Source organism: Rhinoraja longicauda, chromosome 19 (genome assembly GCF_053455715.1).
Source record: "Rhinoraja longicauda isolate Sanriku21f chromosome 19, sRhiLon1.1, whole genome shotgun sequence".
Classification (NCBI taxonomy): Eukaryota; Metazoa; Chordata; class Chondrichthyes; order Rajiformes; family Arhynchobatidae; genus Rhinoraja; species Rhinoraja longicauda.
The window spans coordinates 10,569,350-10,590,764 of record NC_135971.1 but is presented as its reverse complement, the minus strand read 5'-3'; the positions used below and the strand labels follow the sequence as shown (position 1 = coordinate 10,590,764).

The following is a 21,415-nucleotide window of genomic DNA, read 5'->3' as shown; positions in this document are numbered from 1 at the left end:
AGGAATGGGTGACGTTTCGGGTCGAGACCCTTCTTCAGACTAAGGCACGTACCACCAGATTGAGGAACAGTTTCTTCCCCGCTGCTATCAAACTTCTGAACAATCCTCTTATAAGATAGAGTGTAGTCCTGATCTTCCAACCTACCTCATTACGGACTCTGGACATTTTCCCTGCAACTGTAACGCTGTAACATTATATTCTGCACTCTGATATATTTCTTGTTGCCCTCCCTGTTGTAATTGCGGAGACATAAGAAACTGCAGGTGCCAGCTTACAAAAAAAGACACAACGTGTTGGAGTAACTCAGCAGGTCAGGCATCATCTCTGGGGAACGTGGAAAGGTGATATTTTGAGTTGGGACTCTTCTTCAGTCTGAAGAAATGTTCTGATCCTAAACGTTACTTATCCATGTTCTCCAGTGGTGCTACCAGACCCACTGAGTTACTCCAGTACTTTATTTCTTCTTCTTTGATCGTAAGTTCATAGTTCATAAGTGACAGGAGCAGAATCAAGCCTTTCGGCCCATCAGGTCTACTCGCCATTCAATTCAGGCTGATCTATCATTCCCTCTCTACCCCTTTCTCCTGCCTTCTCCCCATAATCTCTGACACCTGTACTATAATTGTACAGCATGATTTGACCAGGTGGCACACAAGCAAATTTTATCACTGGGTGTTGGTGCACTTGACAATACTAAAGCAGTATCCATACTCTTCTGCAGTTGTATAGGGCCCTGGTAAGGCCACATCTGGAGTATTGTGTACAGTTTTGGTCTCCTAATTTGAGGAAGGACATCCTTGTAATTGAGGCAGTGCAGCGTAGGTTCGTGAGATTGATCCCTGGGATGGCGGGACTGTCCTGTGAGGGAAGATTTAAAAGACTGGGCTTGTATTCACTGGAGTTTTGAAGGATGAGAGGGGATATTATAGAGACATATAAAATTATAAAAGGACTGGACAAGTTAGATGCAGGAAAAATGTTCCCAATGCTGTGGGAGTCCAGAACCAGGGGCCACAGTCTTAGAATAAAGGGGAGGCCATTTAAAATTGAGGTGAGAAGGAACTTTTTCACCCAGAGATTTGTGAATTTGGGCAATTCTCTGCCACAGAGGGCAGTGGAAGCCAAATCACTGGATGGATTTAAGAGAGAGTTCGATAGAGAACTTGGGGCTAGTGGAATCAGGGGATATTGGGAGAAGGCAGGCACGGGTTACTGATTGTGGATGATCAGCCATGATCACAATGAATGGCGGTGCTGGCTCGAATGGCTGAATGGCCTCCTTCTGGACCTATTTTCTAAGTTTCTATGTTTCTCTTGGAAGAGGAAAGATGCAGGGTGATTTGGACAGGTTGTGTGAGTGGGCGGATGCATGGCAGATGCAGTTTAATGTGGATAAATGTGAGGTTATCCATTTTGGTGGTAAGAATAGGAAGGCAGATTATTATCTGAAGTTAGGTGTCAAGTTAGGAAAAGGGGACGTACAACGAGATCTGGGTGTCCTAGTGCATCAGTCACTGAAAGGAAGCATGCAGGCAGAGCAGGCAGTGAAGAACGCCAATGGAACAAGAGCCTTCATAACAAGAGGAGTTGAGTATAGGAGCAAAGTGGTCCTTCTGCAGTTGTACGGGGCCTTAGTGAGACCGCACCTGGAGTACTGTGTGCAGATTTTGATCTCCAAATTTGAGGAAGGATATTCTTGCTATAGAGGGCATGCAGCATAGGTTTACTAGGTTAATTCCCGGAATGGCGGGACTGTCATATGTTGAATGACTGGAGCGGCTTGGGTTGTATACACTGGAATTTTTAGATTTAGATTTAGAGATACAGCGCAGAAACAGGCCCTTTGGCCCACCGAGTCCGCGCCGCCCAGCGATCCCCGCACATTAACACTATCCTACACCCACTAGGGACAGTTTTTTTTACATTCACCCTGTCAATTAACCTACATACCTGTACGTCTTTGGAGTGTGGGAGGAAACCGAAGATCTCGGAGAAAACCCACGCAGGTCACAGGGAGAACGTACAAACTCCGTACAGACGGCGCCCGTAGTCAGGATCGAACCTGTGTCTCCAGCGCTGCATTCGCTGTAATGCAGCAACTGTACCTCTGCGCCACCGTGCCGCCTCTCATTTAGAAGGATGAGAGGGGATCTTATCGAAACATATAAGACTATTAAGGGGTTGGACACGTTAGAGGCAGGAAACACGTTCCCAATGTTGGGGGAGTCCAGAACCAGGGGCCACAGTTTAAGAATGAGGGGTAGGCTATTTAGAACAGAGATGAGGAAAAACCTTTTCAGTCAGAGAGTTGTAAATCTGTGGAATTCTCTGCCTCAGAAGGCAGTGGAGGCCAAGTCTCTGAATGCATTCAAGAGAGAACTAGATAGAGCTCTTAAGGATAGCGGAGTCAGGGGGTATGGGGAGAAGGCAGGAACGGGGTACTGATTGAGAATGATCAGCCATGATCACATTGAATAACGGTGCTGGCTCGAAGGGCCGAATGGCCTCCTCCTGCATCTATTGTCTATTGACCCGAAGCGTCACCCAATTCCTTCTCTCCAGAGGCGCTGCCTGTCCCGCTGAGTTACCCCAGCGTTTCGTGTCTTATCTTCCGTTTAAACCGGCATCTGCAGTTCCTTCCTACACACAAGGGCTGTCGTCTACTGTTGCCGGGGAGATGGGGGGAAGTGGGGGAGGGGGGGGGGGAGGGGGAGGAAGAAGACATGATCTCACCAAGGAAATCGAATGCCACCTCATTTCCCTTGAATGCATGCCTTTGGTTACACCAGGGCTGTGCTGTCATGGGGCAAGTCTATATTTAAAGTCTCTTTCACAACCTCCTCCATTCATTAATGCTATTCAGAAACCCCACTGCCAGCCAAGCCACTCCCTTTGTTTTCCGCCTAGTTCTTCCATCATCAATTTCCTCCTGGTAGGAACATCTTCTTGGGCAAGTCCTGCCCTTCCTCAATGTTCAATGGTTCAATGGTCTCCATCTTATCTTGTGCGCCAAGGTACAGCGAGACTATTTTCTGCGTGCAGATCAGTGAGATCATTCATAGTCACAGAGTCATACAATGTGGAAACAGGCCCTTCAGCCCAAGTTGCCCATGCTGACTAACATGCTCCATCGGGCGGCACGGTGGCGCAGCGGTAGAGGTTTTTTTTTGGGTTGTTTTTTTTTAGAGATACAGCGTGGAAACAGGCCCTTCGGCCCACCGAGTCCGCGCCGCCCAGCGATCCCCGCACATTAACATTATCCTACACGCACTAGGGATTTTTTTTTTTACATTTAACCAGTCAATTAACCTATATACCTGCACGTCTTTGGAGTGTGGAAGGAAACCGAAGATCTCGGAGAAACCCACGCAGGTCACGGGGAGAACGTACAAACTCCGTACAGACGGTGCCCGTAGTCAGGATCGAACCCGAGTCTCCGGCGCTGCATTCGCTGTAAGGCAGCAAATCTACCGCTGCACCACCGTGCCGCCCTCTGCAACACAGCCTTACAGAATGCAGCGCCGGAGACTCAGGTTCGATCCTGACTACGGAGTTTGTTCGTTCTCCCCGTGACCCACGTGGGTTTTCTCCGAGATCTTCGGTTTCCTCCCACACTCCAAAGACGTACAGGTATGTAGGTTAATTGACTGGGTAAATGTAAAAATTGTCCCTAGTTTGTGTAGGATAGTGTTAATGTGCGGGGATCGCTGGGCGGCGCGGACTCGGAGGGCCGAAGGGCCTGTTTCTGCCCTGTGTCTCTAAATCTAAAAATCTACGCTAGTCCCACCTGCCTGTGTTTGGGGGGACATGTCCCTCCAGTCTATCCTTGCAGGGGGTCTGGTCACAGGCACGGTACAGGAATATCTGAACTTCAACAATGCAGAGCAACAGTGCAAGTGAGGCACTTCATTCTGCCCCCCCCCCCCCCCCCCCCCCCCCATCGTCTCCTGCCTTGGAGAGAGTGCATGGTTAGCTTGAGTTTAGTTTAGAGATAAGCGTGCAGGTACAACAGGCACTGTAGAAAGCTAACCTTGTCGGCCTTCATAACACGAGGATTTGAGCAGAGGAGCAAAGAGGTCCTTCTGCAGTTGTACAGGGGGCCCTGGTGAGACCGCACCTGGAGTATTGTGTGCAGTTTTGGTCTCCTAATTTGAGGAAGGACGTCCTTGCTATTGAGGCAGTGCAGCGTAGGTTCACCAGTTTAATCCCTGCGGGATAGCGGGACTGTCATATGCGGAAAGATTGGAATGACTGGGCTTGTATTCACTGGAGTTTAGAAGGATGAGAGGGGAACTTATAGAGATATATAAAATTTTAAAAGGACTGGACAAGCTGGGTGCAGGGAAAATGTTCCCAATGTTGGGGGAGTCCAGAACCAGGGGCCACACAGTCTACGAACTGAGGTGAGGAAAGAAACTTTTCACCCAGACAGTAGTGAATTTAATAGACAATAGACAATAGGTGCAGGAGTAGGCCATTCGGCCCTTCGAGCCAGCACCACCATTCAATGTGATCATGGCTGATCATTCATAGAAACATAGAAAATAGGTGCAGGAGTAGGCCATTCGGCCCTTCGAGCCTGCACCGCCATTCAATATGATCATGGCTGATCATCCAACTCAGTATCCCGTACCTGCCTTCTCTCCATACCCCCTGATCCCTTTAGCCACAAGGGCCACATCTAACTCCCTCTTAAATATTCTCAATCAGTACCCCTTTCCTGCCTTCTCCCCATACCCCCTGACTCCGCTATTTGTGGAATTCTCTGCCACAGAACACAGAGGAGGTCGATTCACCGGAGTAATTCAAAAGAGTGTTAGGGGGAGAGGCGGAGAAGAGAGGTAGATCACATGCACCAAGGCAAACATTCAGTGTCTCTGTCGGAAAATAAACTGCAGATGCTGGTTAAAATGGAAGGTAGACACAAAATGCTGGAGTAACTCAGTGGGTCAGGCAGCATCTCGGGAGAGAAGGAACGGGGCGAGACCCTTCTTCACACTGAAGTGCAGACACAAAATGGTAGACATTCAGTCCCAGCTCACCGACAGGAAGCTATGGTCTTTAAGATGTGGTAGAGACGTTCTTGATCCTCTGCTCTGATGGTAAAGGCGAGGCGGAGGCGAAAGAACTGCAGAAAAGTTGCAAGACCGCACTGCATCTAGGGCACTTCAGAAAAACCTCACCTTTCTGCACTTTTGCTGTGTAATAATTAGCTTTGCAACAAGCGGGTGTCAATATTACACGGTTGATTCAGGCAACTACTCAGCCCCTTTGTCCCTTTGTTCACTGGGGAAGAGGTGGTAACGAAGGGGTACAAGGATGTGAACAGCGGAACTACCAGGGCGGCTGGAGTGGGGGGGGGGGGGGGGGGGGGGGGGAGGGGGGGGCAGAGGGAAGGATTGCAAGGGGCCACCTGAAATCTGAAAAATCAACGTTCATACTGCTGGGGTATGAGCTGCCCAAACGAAATATGAGGTGTTGTTCCTCCAATTTGCGTGTGGCCTCACTCTGAGAGTGGAGGACGAGACCCAGGACAGAAAGGTCAGTCGGGGAATGGGAAGGGGAGTTAAAATGTTTGGCAACCGGCTAAAACTGAGCGAGACAACCTTGGTTCTCCTGACTGGGGAGACTGACTTTCAGTCTGAGGAAGGGTCTCGACCCGAAAAAGGTCACCCATTCCCTTTCTCCAGGGAGGCCGTCTGACCCGCTGAGTTACTCCAGCCTTCTCTCCACTGACTCCCAATACAGTACAGAATCAACTTCAAGATCCTCCTATTCACATACAAAGCCCTAAATGGGCTTGCCCCCCCCCCCCCCCCAATATCAAATATCTTCTAACCCACCACTCTATCTCCAGGTCCCTCAGGTCGGCCGACTTGGGGCTACTCACTATCCCGCGGTCTAGGCTTAAGCTCAGGGGTGACCGCACTTTTGCGGTTGCAGCTCCTAGACTGTGGAACAGCATCCCTCTCCCCATCAGAACTGTCCCCCCCCCCCCCATCGACTCCTTTAAGTCCAGGCTCAAAACCTACTTCTATTCCCTAGCGTTTGAGGCCCTCTGAAGGGGCGCTGTGAACTGTAAACTGTTTATGTATGTGTTGTTAGGTTCGTGTGCTGTTGTATGTTCTTTTTTTAGTAGCAGCTGCACTGATGTACAGCACTTTGAGTCAACGTGGGTTGTGTTTAAATGTGCTACACTAATAAAATTGACTTGACTTGACTTTCGTGTCTGTCTTCTGAACTGCCCTTCTGAACTAGTTGCTGTTGGGACCCTGCCACCAGATTGAAAAAAAACTCATGAAGATGTAGAAATGGTGTGATCCGAGTGGGGGCATTTGTGTCGGCTCATACAGAAAGTATCATTATTCACTTCCGTGTGACAGCTCGAGGAAACTTTGCAACTGAAAGCTGGAAAATGCAGAAGTATGACATTTTCCCTTTCCCACAGCAAGCAGTTGCATTTGGGAAACTCCTTCTCAGTTGCACTTCTGTGCTCCTGGGTTCGATTCTGTTTCCTTTTTTTTTTTTTAAAGTACTTTATCGAAACTAAATTTGTTCAATTGTTCACAATAATAATATTTATGAGACGTTAATAATGACAGCCCACCGCCACAATACCAAAATCACCAAGTAATCTTATTACTAAACGAGACCAAGTGGACCTGTTGGGCCCAAACCCCTCCTGCATTGGCGTAGCACCCTCTCCTCGCCCCCCCCTCCTTCATTAAAATGTGAATAACATTAAAAATATAACACCGATTTCAATTAAACTTCTTCCATTAGCACCAAAGGGACGACGGTGAGTAAGGTGGGCCTAAAATTGTCGTGCTATTGTGTACCATTTTGGCTGTAGTTCAGGAACAAACAAGCAAACAAACAAACAAACGAGAGTTTTGTTATACAAGTGACTATTTGAAAAGGTCGGCATGGCGGCGCAGCGGTAGAGTTGCTGCGTTAGAGCGCCAGAGACCCAGGTTTGATCTTGACTATGGGTGCCAGTCTGTACGGAGTTTGTACGTTCTCCCCGTGACCTGCGTGGGTTTTCTCCATGTCTTCGGTTTCCTCCCACACTCCAAAGACATACAGGTTTGTTGGCTAATTGGCCTGGTAAAATTGTAAATTGTCCCTCGTGTGTGTAGGATAGTGCTAGTGTGGGGATCGATGGTCGGCACGGACTCGGTGGGCCGAAGGGCCTGTTTCCGTGCTGTATCTCAAAGCTAAACTTCGGAGATGCTGCCTGACTCGCCGAGTTACTCCAGCTCCTAGCAGGCATCTGCAGTTCCTTGTTGCTACCTGATCCTTTCTCAAAGGTTTAGAGGGATAAGGGTCAGAGGCAGTCAAATAGCTCAGATCAGCTGCTGAATTAGCATGGAACATTGGGCCTGAAGACCTGTTTCCATGTTCTATCACGCTAATACTCACTTTTTATCCGTCCGATAGACACCACGTAAACCAGAATCACCGTTTCGCAACATCAGTGTCTAAGGGCTTGTGAGTCATGGACCAGTTGTGAAATGTGTTTGTGTTGCATTTTAGGCAATTAGCTAACCAATAAACAATGCAGGATATGACCAATTCATCATCTGTCACCTTCTAAGGATAGGATAAAGACCAGGACCAGTGACTGACTAACAAGACCTCTTGCGAAGGGTTCCCACCCAAAACATCACCCATCCTTTTTCACCAGAGATGGGACAGGTTTGGAGGGATATGGGCCAAACGCAGGCAGGTGGGACTAGCGTAGATGGGGCATCATGGTTGGCATGGGGAGGTTGGGCCAAAAGGCCTGTTTCTGTGCTGTATGAATCTATGCCCGTGGGTAGGAAAGGCTTGGTGGGATATGGGCCAAAAGCGGGCAGGTGGGACTAGCGTAGATGGGGCGTCATGGTTGGCATGGGGAGGTTGGGCCGAAAGGCCTGTTTCTGTGCTGTATGAATCTATGCTCATGGGTAGGAAAGGCTTGGTGGGATATGGGCCAAACGTGGGCAGGTGGGACTAGCGTAGATGGGGCACCATGGTTGGCATGGGGAGGTTGGGCCGAAAGGCCTGTTTCTGTGCTGTATGAATCTATGCCCGTGGGTAGGAAAGGCTTGGTGGGATATGGGCCAAAAGCGGGCAGGTGGGACTAGCGTAGATGGGGCATCATGGTTGACATGGGGAAGTTGTTTCTGTGTTGTATGACACTATAACTCTATGACTCTATGGCATGGGGAAGTTGGGCTGAAAGGCCTGTTTCCGTGCTGTATGACTCTATGCCCATGGATAGGAAAGGTTCGGAAGGGTGTCAGCCAAACGCGGGCAGCTGAGACAAGCGTAGGTGGGGCTTCTTGGTCGGCATGGGGAAGTTGGGCCGAAGGGCCTGTTTCCGTGCTGTATGACTCGATGACACTAAATGGCACCAGGTGCCTGATCAATGCGTCTTTGCGAGGTTTCGCAGCCCGCTGAGTTTGCAGAAGAGACAGCACCACATGGGACCACACGAACCACAGTGTAACGCTCCAGCAAGCTTAGTACCAGTAGCAATCACAAAACGCTGGAGCAACTCAGCGGGTCAGGCAGCATCTCAGGAGAGGAGGAACGGGTGACATTTTGGGTCGAGACCGTTCTTCAGACTGATGTCAGGGGAGTTGGAGGGACAAAGATAGGATGTAGTTGGAGACAGGAAGACTAGTGGGAGAACTGGGAAGGAGGAGGAGGGGGAGGGGGAAGAGAGGGACAGAGGAACTATCTGAAGTTAGAGAAATCAATGTTCATACCGCTGGGCTGCAAGATGCCCAAACGAAATGTGAGGTGCTGTTCCTCCAATTTGCGCTGGGCCTCACTCTGACAATGGAGGAGGCCCAGGACAGAAAGGCCAGACTGGGGGTGGGAGGGGAATTGAAGTGCTCAGCCACTGGGAGATCAGGTTGGCTAAGGCGGACTGATCGAGGGCGTTGAGCGAAACGATCGCCGATCCTGCGTTTGGTCTCGTGGTTACCAGTAGCAATGCTTGCTTGAGCAAGATGCCAACTAGCACGAGGAGTTTTTATTTCCAACCACTGTTTGTGTCACTTTTATCTTGAGAAATGCTTCTCCATTGCACGACAACTGCAACTGGTCTTGTTCCTGACTTTAGACAGCGTTTTAGATGATGGATTGCTCATATCCTGCATTGATTGCACAACTGACTTTGCATTTATTTATTGGATATCTAATATTAGAATTCAACATAAACAACTCTGTGCAGCTGGGTGACTGATTCACAAGACCCCAGGCTATCCTGCTTGCAAAGGGTGATTCTCACATGCAGTAACATGCCTCCTTTAGGCAGCAGTAAAACAGCTGGAGAAAAAGCCAGATGGGAGAGAGAGAGAGAAAGAGAGAGAGAGAGAGAGAGAGAGAGAGAGAGAGAGAGAGAGAGAGAGAGAGGTGTAGAGAGAGGTGTAGAGAGAGGTGTAGAGAGAGGTGTAGAGAGAGGTGTAGAGAGAGGTGTAGAGAGAGGTAGAGAGAGAGGTAGAGAGAGAGGTAGAGAGAGAGGTAGAGAGAGAGGTAGAGAGGTAGAGAGAGAGGTAGAGAGGTAGAGAGGTAGAGAGAGAGAGGTAGAGAGAGAGAGGTAGAGAGGTAGAGAGAGAGGTAGAGAGAGAGAGAGAGAGAGAGAGAGAGAGAGAGAGGTAGAGAGGTAGAGAGAGAGAGGTAGAGAGAGAGGTAGAGAGAGAGAGGTAGAGAGAGAGGTAGAGAGAGAGAGAGAGAGGTAGAGAGAGAGGTAGAGAGAGAGGTAGAGAGAGAGGTAGAGAGAGAGGTAGAGAGAGAGGTAGAGAGAGAGGTAGAGAGAGAGGTAGAGAGAGAGGTAGAGAGAGAGGTAGAGAGAGAGGTAGAGAGAGAGGTAGAGAGAGAGGTAGAGAGAGAGGTAGAGAGAGAGGTAGAGAGAGAGGTAGAGAGAGGGGTAGAGAGAGGGGTAGAGAGAGGGGTAGAGAGAGAGGTAGAGAGAGAGGTAGAGAGAGAGGTAGAGAGAGAGGTAGAGAGAGAGAGGTAGAGAGAGAGAGGTAGAGAGAGAGAGGTAGAGAGAGAGAGGTAGAGAGAGAGAGGTAGAGAGAGAGAGGTAGAGAGAGAGAGGTAGAGAGAGAGAGGTAGAGAGAGAGAGGTAGAGAGAGAGGTAGAGAGAGATAGAGAGAGAGAGATAGAGAGAGAGAGGTAGAGAGGGAGAGGTAGAGAGAGAGAGGTAGAGAGAGAGAGGTAGAGAGAGAGGTAGAGAGAGAGAGGTAGAGAGAGAGGTAGAGAGAGAGAGGTAGAGAGAGAGAGGTAGAGAGAGAGAGGTAGAGAGAGAGAGGTAGAGGGAGAGAGGTAGTGAGAGAGAGAGAGAGAGAGAGAGAGGGAGAGAGAGAGAGAGAGAGAGTAATGAGTTGCGAGAGAGAGAGAGAGAGAGAGAGAGAGAGAGAGAGAGAGAGAGAGAGAGAGAGAGAGAGAGAGAGAGAGAGTAATGAGTTGCAAGCGAGAGGGAGAGAGAGAGTAATTAGTTGCAAGCGAGAGGGAGAGAGAGAGAGTAATGAGGTGCAAGCGAGAGGCTTAGAGAGTGAGAGGGTCACATAAGTGAATGAGAGAAGTGGGGGACTGGGGTGGTCTGAATGAGCCGAGTGAGACAGAAGCAGTGGTGAGGAATGTCAGGACAGGGGTAAAGGGTGGGGAGAGTCGAGTGGGAACAAATGGGAAAAAGGCCGGTGTGGGCAAGATGGGCCGAAGGGCCTGTTTCCCCGCTGTACCACTCCACGACTCTATGAATCTATGACAAAGATGTGGCAGATTAAAGAGAAATACAGAGCTTGTGACAAAAGGTCTTTAGAAAGTAAAACCGTCACTATTTCCAGCGACTTTCATCATCAGTGGGAATTTCTCCCCTGACTACTTCTTCCTCAAGTTAGATTGGTTTTCCTGATTTCACAACAGCAACACATTAATGAATGAATGAATGAATTAATTAATACTCTATTGACATATGGAAACATAGAAAATAGGTGCAGTAGGCCATTTATAGCGGAGATGAGGAAAAAAGTTTTCACTCAGAGAGTTGTAAATCTGTGGAATTCTCTGCCCCAGAAGGCAGTGGAGGCCAATTCTCTGAATGCATTCAAGAGAGTTAGATAGAGCTCTTAATGATAGCGGAGTCAGGGGGTATGGGGATAGGGCAGGAACGGGGTACTGATTATGAATGGTCAGCCATCATCACATTGAATGGCGATGCTGGCTCGAAGGGCCGAATGGCCTATTCCTGCACCTATTGTCTACTGTCTATTGTATGTAGGTTAATTGGCTTAGTGGAAACGTAAATTGTCCCCCAGTGTGTGTATGATGGTGTTAAAGTGCGGGGATCGCTGGTCGGTGCGGACTCGGTGGGCCGAAGGGCCTGTTTCCGCGCTGTATCTCCAAACTAAACGAAACAGATTGATTGTAAAGTGCCAAATGGCAGTCTTGATTTTGTTACTACTCTGTATTTGTGTATAATTGAAATAAAGCATTTTGGATGATATTTTTTTTAAACACAGGGCAAGGGTTAGATGAAGAATGAAGTTCTCTCTGCACTGACCTGTTACACACTCCCTGGTAGACACAGAGAGAAGCCCCCTCTACCCAGTCCCATCACCCACCTCAGCAAGCAGCAAACAGCTTTGCAAGGCAAGGCAGCTGACCTAAGATAGACACCAAATGCTGGAGTAACTCAGCAAGACAGGCAGCATCTCTGGACAGAAGGAATGGGTGACATTTGCGGGTCGAGACCATTCATCAGAGTCTTCTCCTTCTATCCAGAGATGCTGCCTGGCCCGCTGAGTCACTCCAGCATTTTGTGCCTATTCTCCGATTTAAAGCAGCACCTGCAGTTGTTTCCTGCCCATGATGACTGACCTAGTTTGCGTCTCGGTTTCCTGTTCATTTTGGGACTAAGGTAAACCACAATCGAGAAAGGGAGGAAGATACCAGAGGTTTTGCTTTTCCTGCTGAAACCGTTACATCTCAGAGCTGTGCTGAAGGTTGGGGACAATAGACAATAGGTGCAGGAGTAGGCCATTCGGCCCTTCGAGCCAGCACCGCCATTCAATGTGGTCATGGCTGATCATTCTCAATCAGTACCCCGTTCCCACCTTCTCCCCGTACCCCCTGACTCCGCTATCCTTAAGAGCTCCATCTAGCTCTCTCTTGAATGCATTCAGAGAACTGGCCTCCACTGCCTTCTGAGGGGGGTCGGGGAAGGGGGTCAATGAGAGAGGGAGTCACTGAGATGGGAGGGGGGGGCAGTTTCGGAAGGGGGTCTGTGAGAGGGAGAGTAGGGTTGGGGGAAGCTCGGAGAGTGGGAAAGAGGTTCACAGGGTCACAGGAAGCATGTACAAACTCCGAACAGACAGCACCGGTGGTCAGGATCGAACCCGGGAACAGCTCTGCCCAGGACAGGAAGGCTCTGCAGAGAATAGTGCGTTCGGCTGAACGCACTATGGGAACTACACTCGCCCCCCCTGCAGGACCTATACATCAGGAGGTGCAGATCCACAGCCAGCAACATTATGGGGGACCCCTACCACCCCAGCAACGGACTGTTCCAGCTGCTACGGTCAGGCAAACGCCTCCGCTGTCACGCTGTGAAAACAGAGAGGATGAGAAGGAGTTTTTTCCCACAGGCCATCAGGACTGTTAACTCTCATATCACCAGGGACTAATTTAATTTACTGTATTAATTTTTTTTTTGTGTTAAATTTTTTTTTCCTATTGTGTTTTGTAGTTTAGCACAATCCGCAGGCGTTGCCACTTCCATTTCACTGCACATCTTGTATATGTGTGTGACAAATAAACTTGACTTGACTCTCCGTGACCCGCGTGGGTTTTCTCCGGGTGCTCCTGTTTCCTCCCACATTCCAAAGATGACAGGTTTACAGGTTAATTGGCCTCGGTAAAATTGTAAATTGTCCCGAGTGCGTGTGTAGGGTCGTGTTAATGTGCGGGGATCGCTGGTCGGTGCGGACTAGGTGGGCCAAAGAGCCTGCTTCCGCTATGTATCTCGAAACTAAACTAAACCTGTTACTCCTTGACTGACTGCCCGAATTAATTCCCGGAATGGTGGGACTGTCGTCTGTTGAAAGACTGGAGCGACTGGGCTTGTGTACGCTGCAATTTAGAAGGATGAGAGGGGATCTTATTGAAACATGTAAGATTATTAAGTGACTGGACACGCTAGAGGCAGGAAACATGTTGCCGATGTTGGGGGAGTCCAGAACAAGGGGCCACAGTTTAAGAATAAGGGGTCGGACATTTAGAACGGAGATGAGGAAGAACATTTTCACTCAGAGAGTTGTAAATCTGTGGAATTCTCTGCCTCAGAAGGCAGTGGAGGCCAATTCTCGGAATGCATTCAAGAGAGAGCTAGATAGAGCTCTTAAGGATAGCGGAGTCAGGGGGTGTGGGGAGAAGGCAGGAACGGGGTACTGATTGAGAATGATCAGCCATGACCACATTCAATGGCGGTGCTGGCTCGAGGGGCCGAATGGCCTCCTGCTGCACCTATTGTCTATTGAAATGTAAGGTCTGTTTCACCTTGCAGATGCTGCCTGACCTGCTGAGTTTTGGGGGCAATTTTTGCTTTTATTCCACATTGTAAGCCATGCATGTGGTTGGGTCGCAGGTATGGTAACAGGTGACAAAAGTCACTTATTAAATCAGATTCCCGCTGTTTCTGCAATTGTCAAAGTTAATTCTCAAAGTTACAGCTGGTCTGTGGTCGCACCGCGCGGCGTTGCTGCCATCTAGTGGCGGGACCAAGAAGTGACGCGGTTAACGCGTTGAAATGAACGGATCGACAGCTCTGATTCCACTTGCTGTTTATTTCTCTCTTCCTACATTTACATTCCCCCTGGTTTTATTTCCGCTGGGGTTTTTTTTACGACGCGGAATTTGGGGATTAAATGGGAGCCGTTCAGCGCCAACCTGTTGTCCACCGGGTTTCTGCCCCACAGCCCCTGAGCCCCGCTCCTGACGCCGGTCCCGGGACCCGACCCTTTTACACACCCGGAGCGGAACCGGAGCACATCCTCATCCCGTTTCCACTCCAATGAGGCCCGAAGAAAGGATAAAGTTTCTCCGTGAATTTATTCCCAGTGAAGGTGTGGAGATGGGACTTGGTGTCCGCGTCGTAAAATGAAACTGTTCCGGACTCGTAACTGATATAAACTCCCACCCTCTCGGGGATGCGAGGGGCGGGGATACGGGATGTAGTGGAGGTGAGTGCATCAAACTCGCAACCCCACCGCTCGATGCTCCAGACTCCAGGGTCAGTGTGATCTCTCCCTTCCTCTCAACAGACTCTGCGGCGACTCCCAGATGCCAGTACCGACTCTCCGCCACCTCCACCTCCCAGTAATGTCTCCCCGATGTGAATCCCTCCGATCCCAGCACACACGTACTGTCTGTAAACCTCTTCCCGGTGTCAGGGAGACTCCTCCGGGTCTCGGTCATTCTCGCCCTCTTCCGATCCTCAGACACCTCGAGCTTTGGATGCGCTGTTTCCACATCCAGGGTGACGGAGACTGGGGGGAGAAGCAGAGAATCAGAGATTCCCCGGGGGTCGGGGGGAGACTCGGGCAGCGCGGCCCCCGGACCAGGGGAGAGGCCGCTCGGCCTCAGGTGGAGGTTGTTTGTAAATTGGAGAGGGTGCAAAAGGACTTACGACAATTTCATCAGGTCTGAAGGGAGACGTTGGACAGGCAGGGACATTTGTCTTTGGAGCCCATCAGGGTGCTTTAAGAGTTGTGTATCAGATCTATATAAGGTGCACAGATGAGGTGAATAGCCACAGTATTTTAGCCAAGGAAGGAGAGTCTAAACCTAGAGTGCATCAGTTCAAGGTGAGAGTGGAAACAGTAAAAGGTAGCAGCTTTTTCAGTCAATGCGTTGTGTATGTACGGAACAAAACTGACAGAGGAAATGGTGGAGGGAAGTACAATGATGAAGTTTTACAGACAGATGGGTGGATACGTGGATCAGAAAGACTTGGAAGAATATGTGTCAGATTCAGGCAAGTGGAACAAGCTCAGTTGGGCAACTTGGTTGGCATGGTCATGTCGAGTCAAAGGGCCTGTTTCTGTGTGACACAACTCTCTGACCCTGTGATGCTTTTCTGCAGCTGTGTTTGGTAGAAGATCAAATCTTCAATTTCCCTTCAGTCCAAAATACCATTAATGCTTGCATCTACACATTACTTAAAGATGTCAGAAACAAGAACAATGGAAAATGTATAAGCTTTACCTTGCTTGATGGCATCAGATGTTTCTGCCAATACCGTGTTGTGCAAAAAAGGAGTTTCAAACTTTTCAATCAGCAAGTTACCATCTACCACCGACTGTGGTTTGGCTTCATCACCAACTCTGCAAATATTTAACAGCTGGTTATAAACTGAGTGTTAGAAATATATTGGACTGTTTAACAAAACCTTACAATGTTTCCGTCAAGAGCATGTCCTACCTTTGCTTGCGACCAGCTTCCTCCTGAAAGAAATAAAACACAAATCTCAATTGACTGAGATGGACCGTCCTCATCCCGACAGCGGGAATTTCTCCACATTTCTACAACCCTCTGATAATTCCCATTTCCCAACTCTTATCGCCGCTGTCATGCAGATAGAAAGTGGATATTGCCGTCGAGACGTAGAGCAATGGGGAAAAGCACAAGGAATGTTCATGAGAATGATGCTATAACTGAGAGGATGGAACTCAATGCAAAGACTGGGCAGGTCGTGGGAGTTTATCTGGAGAAGATGTCAGGAATGATGAGATAGGATTTAAGTTTATCGGTGGATTTAAATGGGCGAAGATGAAATAATATCTCTAATCGATGGGAGAGCAAAAATCAAAGCTGAAATGTAACGTGGTCTTCAACAAATACTGAAAGGAATGCAGTCATGAGAACATGGACCTCACTTGAATTGGAGGGACTGAAGCCAACAGCAGAGATAAATTTAAGGGTGAGCGGGATAAACACGTGAGCATTCCTGGAATTCGGGGTATTGTTACCAGGTGTGGTGAGTAGATGGGAGGAGCTGAAATCTTGACTGGATAGGATGGGCCGAATGGCCTGTCTATGATGTAGAATGGGATGCCATTCTATGGTGAACAAAGGTGGGTAAAACAAACGGAGCAAATTCCCCCAAGGTTACCGCCCACTGCTGATGGGAACCAGATGTAGATGATCAATCTGCTGTGTGCGCCACGCTCTAGATTTCAGTGTTAATCCCCACAATGTGGTCATGGCTGATCTAGCCCAGGACTGAACTCCTCCGCTTTGTCCCATTCCCTTTCATTTCAGTTCCCCAAATTTTCAAAAATGGATCTTCCTCTGGTATAAATACGTCCAACAGGTTAAACCTCTCAGAGTGTCTGGGTTGGAGAGTCCCAGAGATTTACTGCCCTCTGTCCATTCTTGGCCCTTGGGATCAGATTAGGATCACCCGTCGTAGTTCTGAACTCCACAGAATACAAACACCTCTCTACATTCTGGCCAGGCAGTCCTGAGATCCCATAGATTATGTGGGAGGCCAATTAGTTTGGGAACAACAACAATTGGAACACGTGAAACATTTACCCAGTTCTGAATTACTGGTAAATACAGCATTTATTTCAGAAATGTCACCCACCATTTTATGACTGCACTTTCACTTCGCCAGACTGTAGTGTAACCCCTCACCTTCAGAAACACCACACTGTCCTTTTGATCCATCTGTTGCTGCAACTTAAAGAGTTCTTCCTGAATGGAATTTAAATTCTCCTCAATTTCTTGAAGATTTTTCTCCATTACAGTTAGAATCTTCTTCTCTTCCTCCCGGATATCTGCCAGTACGCGCTGCTCTTTCTCAGTGAGAATCTGGTGCATTTCAGCAAACTGGGATGTGATCTTAGACTGAAGGTTGTGTGACTGTTCCTGTGAAATGAAAGGTGAAGTTCAATATTTCCTCAATATCTCAAAGTGTGGAGTTGTGCATTTTTGGCATAGGAATAAAGCATAGGTTATTTTCCAGATGGGGTGAGAATCCAGAAAACGGAGGTACAAAGGGACTTGGGAGTGCTGGTGTTGGATTCCCAAAAAGTTAATCTGAAAGTCGAATCGATAGTAAGGAAAGCAAACTCAGTGCCAGCATTTATTTCAAGAGGGCTTGTATACAAAAACAGGGATGTAATGTTGAGGCTTCTTAAGGCGCTGGTAAGGCCGTATTTGTAATAGAAACATAGAAAATAGGTGCAGGAGTAGGCCATTCGGCCCTTCAAGCCTGCACCGCCATTCATTCAGAGGCCCAGGAGCGGTTGGAGCAGCGTCGGGGCAGTAGGTTTAAAAACCCAGCGCGGGGCTTTGTTTTCACAGAGGCCCAGGAGCGGTTGGAGCGGCTTAAAAACGTTCCCACACATTTCAAAAGAAGTAGTCTGGAGGAAGCCGCTGATTGGTGGAAGCGTACTAGAGGAAGCAGCTGATTGGGCGTAACCCCGGGGTTGTATTTCAGCTTTTTGTTCGTACTTTTAGTTAAGGGTTCAGTGAGTTAAGGGTTCAGTGAGTTCAGGGTTCAGTGAGTTCAGGGTTCAGTGAGTTCAGGGTTCAGTGAGTTAAGGGTTCAGTGCTTTTTAGTAAAGGTACAGTTTAAAGGATTAAGAGGGATTTGATTTAATTTGGGGGTAAGACATGTCAGGTGAGATCGGCCCCGTGAAATGCTCATCCTGCAACATGTGGGAGATCAGGGATATTGTTGGTGTCCCTGATGACTACGTGTGCAGGAAGTGTGTCCAGCTGCAGCTCCTGGCAGACCGCATTGAACGGTTGGAGCTGCGGTTGGCCTCATACTGGAGCATCCACGATGCTGAGAAGGTCGTGAATAGCAGGTACAGTGAGTTGACCACACCGCAGGTAAAAGTTAAGCGGACAGAAAGGGAACGGGTGGCCACTAGCCAGCGTAGCAGTAGGCAGGTAGTGCAGGAGTCCCCTGTGGTCATCTCCCTCCTAAACAGATATGCCATTTTGGATAATGTTGGGGGAGATGGCTCACCAGGGGAAGGCAGCAGCAGCCAAGTTCATGGCACCGTGGGTGGCTCTGCGGCAAAGGAGGGGAGGAAAAAGAGTGGAAGGGCTATAGTAATAGGGGATTCAATTGTAAGGGGAATAGATAGGCGTTTCTGCAGCTGCAAACGAGACTCCAGGATGGTATGTTGCCTCCCTGGTGCAAGGGTCAGGGATATCTCTGAGCGGCTGCAGAACATTCTGGAGGGGGAGGGTGAACAGCCAGTTGTCATGGTGCACATTGGCACCAATGATATAGGTAAAAAACGGGATGAGGTCCTACAAGGTGAATTTAGGGAGCTAGGAGATAAACTTAAAAGTAGGACCTCAAAGGTAATAATCTCTGGATTACTACCAGTGCCACGTGCTAGTCAGAGTAGGAATAGGAGGATATTTCAGATGAATACGTGCCTTGAAAAATGGTGCAAGGGGGAGGGATTCAAATTTCTAGGACATTGGAACCTGTTCTGGGAGAGGTGGGACCAGTACAAACAGGACGGTCTGCACCTGAGCTGGAATGGAACCAATGTCCCTGGGGGAGTGTTTGCTAGTGCTGTCGGGGAGGATTTAAACTAATGTGGCAGGGGGATGGGAGCATGAGCAGAGAGAAAGAGGGGTGTAAAATGAGGGTAGAAGCAATAGGTAGCAAGGTGAAAAGTAAACGTGGCACGCAGACAAATCCAGGGCAAAAATGAAAAAGGGCCACTTTTCAACATAATTGTATAAGGGGTAAGAGTGTTGTAAAAACAAGCCTGAAGGCTTTGTGTCTCAATGCAAGGAGTATACGTAATAAGGTGGATGAATTAAATGTGGAGATAGTTATTAATGATTATGATATAGTTGGGATTACGGAGACATGGCTCCAGGGTGTCCAAGGCTGGGAGCTCAACATCCAGGGTTATACTATATTCAGGCGGGATAGACAGAAAGGAAAAGGAGGTGGGGTAGCGTTGCTGGTTAGAGAGGAGATTAAAGCAGTGGAAAGGAAGGACATTAGCTCGGAGGATGTGGAATCGATATGGGTAGAGCTGCGAAACACTAAGGGGCAGAAAACGCTAGTGGGAGTTGTGTACAGGCCACCTAACAGCAGTAGTGAGGTTGGGGATGGCATCAAACAGGAAATTAGAAATGCGTGCACTAAAGGTGCAGCAGTTATAATGGGTGACTTCAATCTACATATAGATTGGGTGAACCAAATTGGCAGGGGTGCTGAGGAAGAGGATTTCTTGGAATGTTTGCGAGATGGTTTTCTAAACCAACATGTCGAGGAACCAACGAGAGAGCAGGCCATTCTAGACTGGATATTGAGTAATGAGGAAGGGTTAGTTAGCAGTCTTGTTGTGCGAGGCCCCTTGGGCAAAAGTGACCATAATATGGTGGAGTTCTTCATTAGGATAGAGAGTGACAAAGTCAATTCAGAAACAAGTGTTCTGAACTTAAAGAAAGGTAACTTTGAGGGTATGAGAGGTGAATTGTCCAAGATAGACTGGCAATTTATACTTAAAGGGTTGACGGTGGACATGCAATGGAAGCCATTTAAAGATTGCATGGATGAACTACAACAATTGTTCATCCCAGTTTGGCAAAAGAACAAACCAGGAAAGGTAGTGCATCCGTGGCTAACAAGGGAAATCAAGGATAGTATTAAAACAAAAGATGAAGCATATAAATTAGCCAGAAAAAATATCATACCAGAGGACTGGGAGAAATTCAGAGTCCAGCAGAGGACGACAAAGGGCTTAATTAGGAAAGGGAAAATAGATTATGAGAGAAAACTGGCAGGGAACATAAAAACTGACTGCAAAAGCTTTTATAGATATGTGAAGAGAAAAAGACTAGTTAAGACAAATGTAGGTCCCTTGCAGTCGGAAACAGGTGAATTGATCATTGGGAACAAGGAAATGGCAGACCAATTGAACAACTACTTTGGTTCTGTCTTCACTAGGGAAGACATAAACAATCTGCCGGAAATAGCAGGGGACCGAGGGTCTAACGAGATGGAGGAACTGAGGGTAATCCAGGTTAGTCGGGAAGTGGTGTTAGGTAAATTAAATGGATTAAAGGCCGATAAATCCCCAGGGCCAGATAGGCTGCATCCCAGAGTGCTTAAGGAAGTAGCCTCAGAAATAGTGGATGCATTAGTGATAATTTTTCAAAACTCTTTAGATTCTGGAGTAGTTCCTGAGGATTGGAGGGTAGCTAATGTAACCCCACTTTGGATTTATGAAAGGCAAATCATTCCTGACGAATCTTATAGAATTTTTCGAGGATGTAACTAGTAGAGTGGATAAGGGAGAACCAGTCGATGTGTTATATCTGGACTTTCAGAAGGCCTTCGACAAGGTCCCACATAGAAGATTGGGGTACAAACTTAAAGCACACGGTATTGGGGGTTCAGTGTTGAGGTGGATAGAGAATTGGTTGGCGGACAGGAAGCAAAGAGTAGGAATAAACGGGTCCTTTTCGGAATGGCAGGCAGTGACTAGTGGGGTACCGCAAGGCTCAGTGCTGGGACCCCAGTTATTTACAATATATATTAATGATTTGGACGAGGGAATTGAATGCAATATCTCTAAGTTTGCGGATGACACGAAGCTGGGTGGCAGTGTTAGCTGCGAGGAGGATGCTAGGAGGCTGCAGAGTGACTTGGATAGATTAGGAGAGTGGGCAAATGCATGGCAGATGCAATATAATGTGGATAAATGTGAGGTTATCCACTTTGGCGGCAAGAAAAGGAAAGCAGAGTATTACCTGAATGGTGACCAATTAGGAAAAGGGGAGATGCAACGTGACCTGGGTGTCATGGTGCACTAGTCATTGAAAGCAAGCGTGCAGGTGCAGCAGGCAGTGAAGAAAGCGAATGGTATGTTAGCATTCATAGCAAGAGGATTTGAGTATAGGAGCAGGGAGGTTCTGCTGCAGTTGTACAGGGCCTTGGTGAGACCGCACCTGAAGTATTGTGTACAGTTTTGGTCTCCTAATCTGAGGAAAGACATTCTAGCCTTAGAGGGAGTACAGAGAAGGTTCACCAGATTGATCCCTGGGATGGCAGGACTTTCATATGAAGAAAGACTGGATAGACTAGGCTTATACTCGCTGGTCAGCCATGATCATATTGAATGGCTCGAAGGGCCGAATGGCCTACTCCTGCACCTATTTTCTATGTTTCTATTATGATCATGGCTGATCATCCAGCTCAGTAACCTGTACCTGCCTTCTCTCCATACCCCCTGATCCCTTTAGCCACAAGGGCCACATCTAACTCCCTCTTAAATATAGCCAATGAACTGGCCTCAACTACCTTCTGTGGCAAAGAATTCCACAGACTCACCACTCTCTGTGTAAAGAAATGTTTTCTCATCCGTC

The 21,415-nt window shown here is 48.2% G+C and overlaps 1 protein-coding gene across 1 annotated transcript in view; it reads right to left on the bottom strand.

Annotated features, from left to right (window-relative positions):
• Positions 1-2,919: 2,919 nt before the first annotated feature.
• The window catches only part of LOC144602825 (tripartite motif-containing protein 5-like), a 39,139-nt gene continuing 20,643 nt past the window's right edge, over positions 2,920-21,415 (bottom strand). The window contains exons 7-8 of the mRNA XM_078415945.1: positions 16,805-16,927; positions 2,920-3,033 (exon numbers count right to left, since the gene is read on the bottom strand). Coding sequence (XP_078272071.1) covers positions 2,920-3,033; positions 16,805-16,927 — 237 coding nt within the window. The remainder of the gene's footprint in view (positions 3,034-16,804; positions 16,928-21,415) is intronic.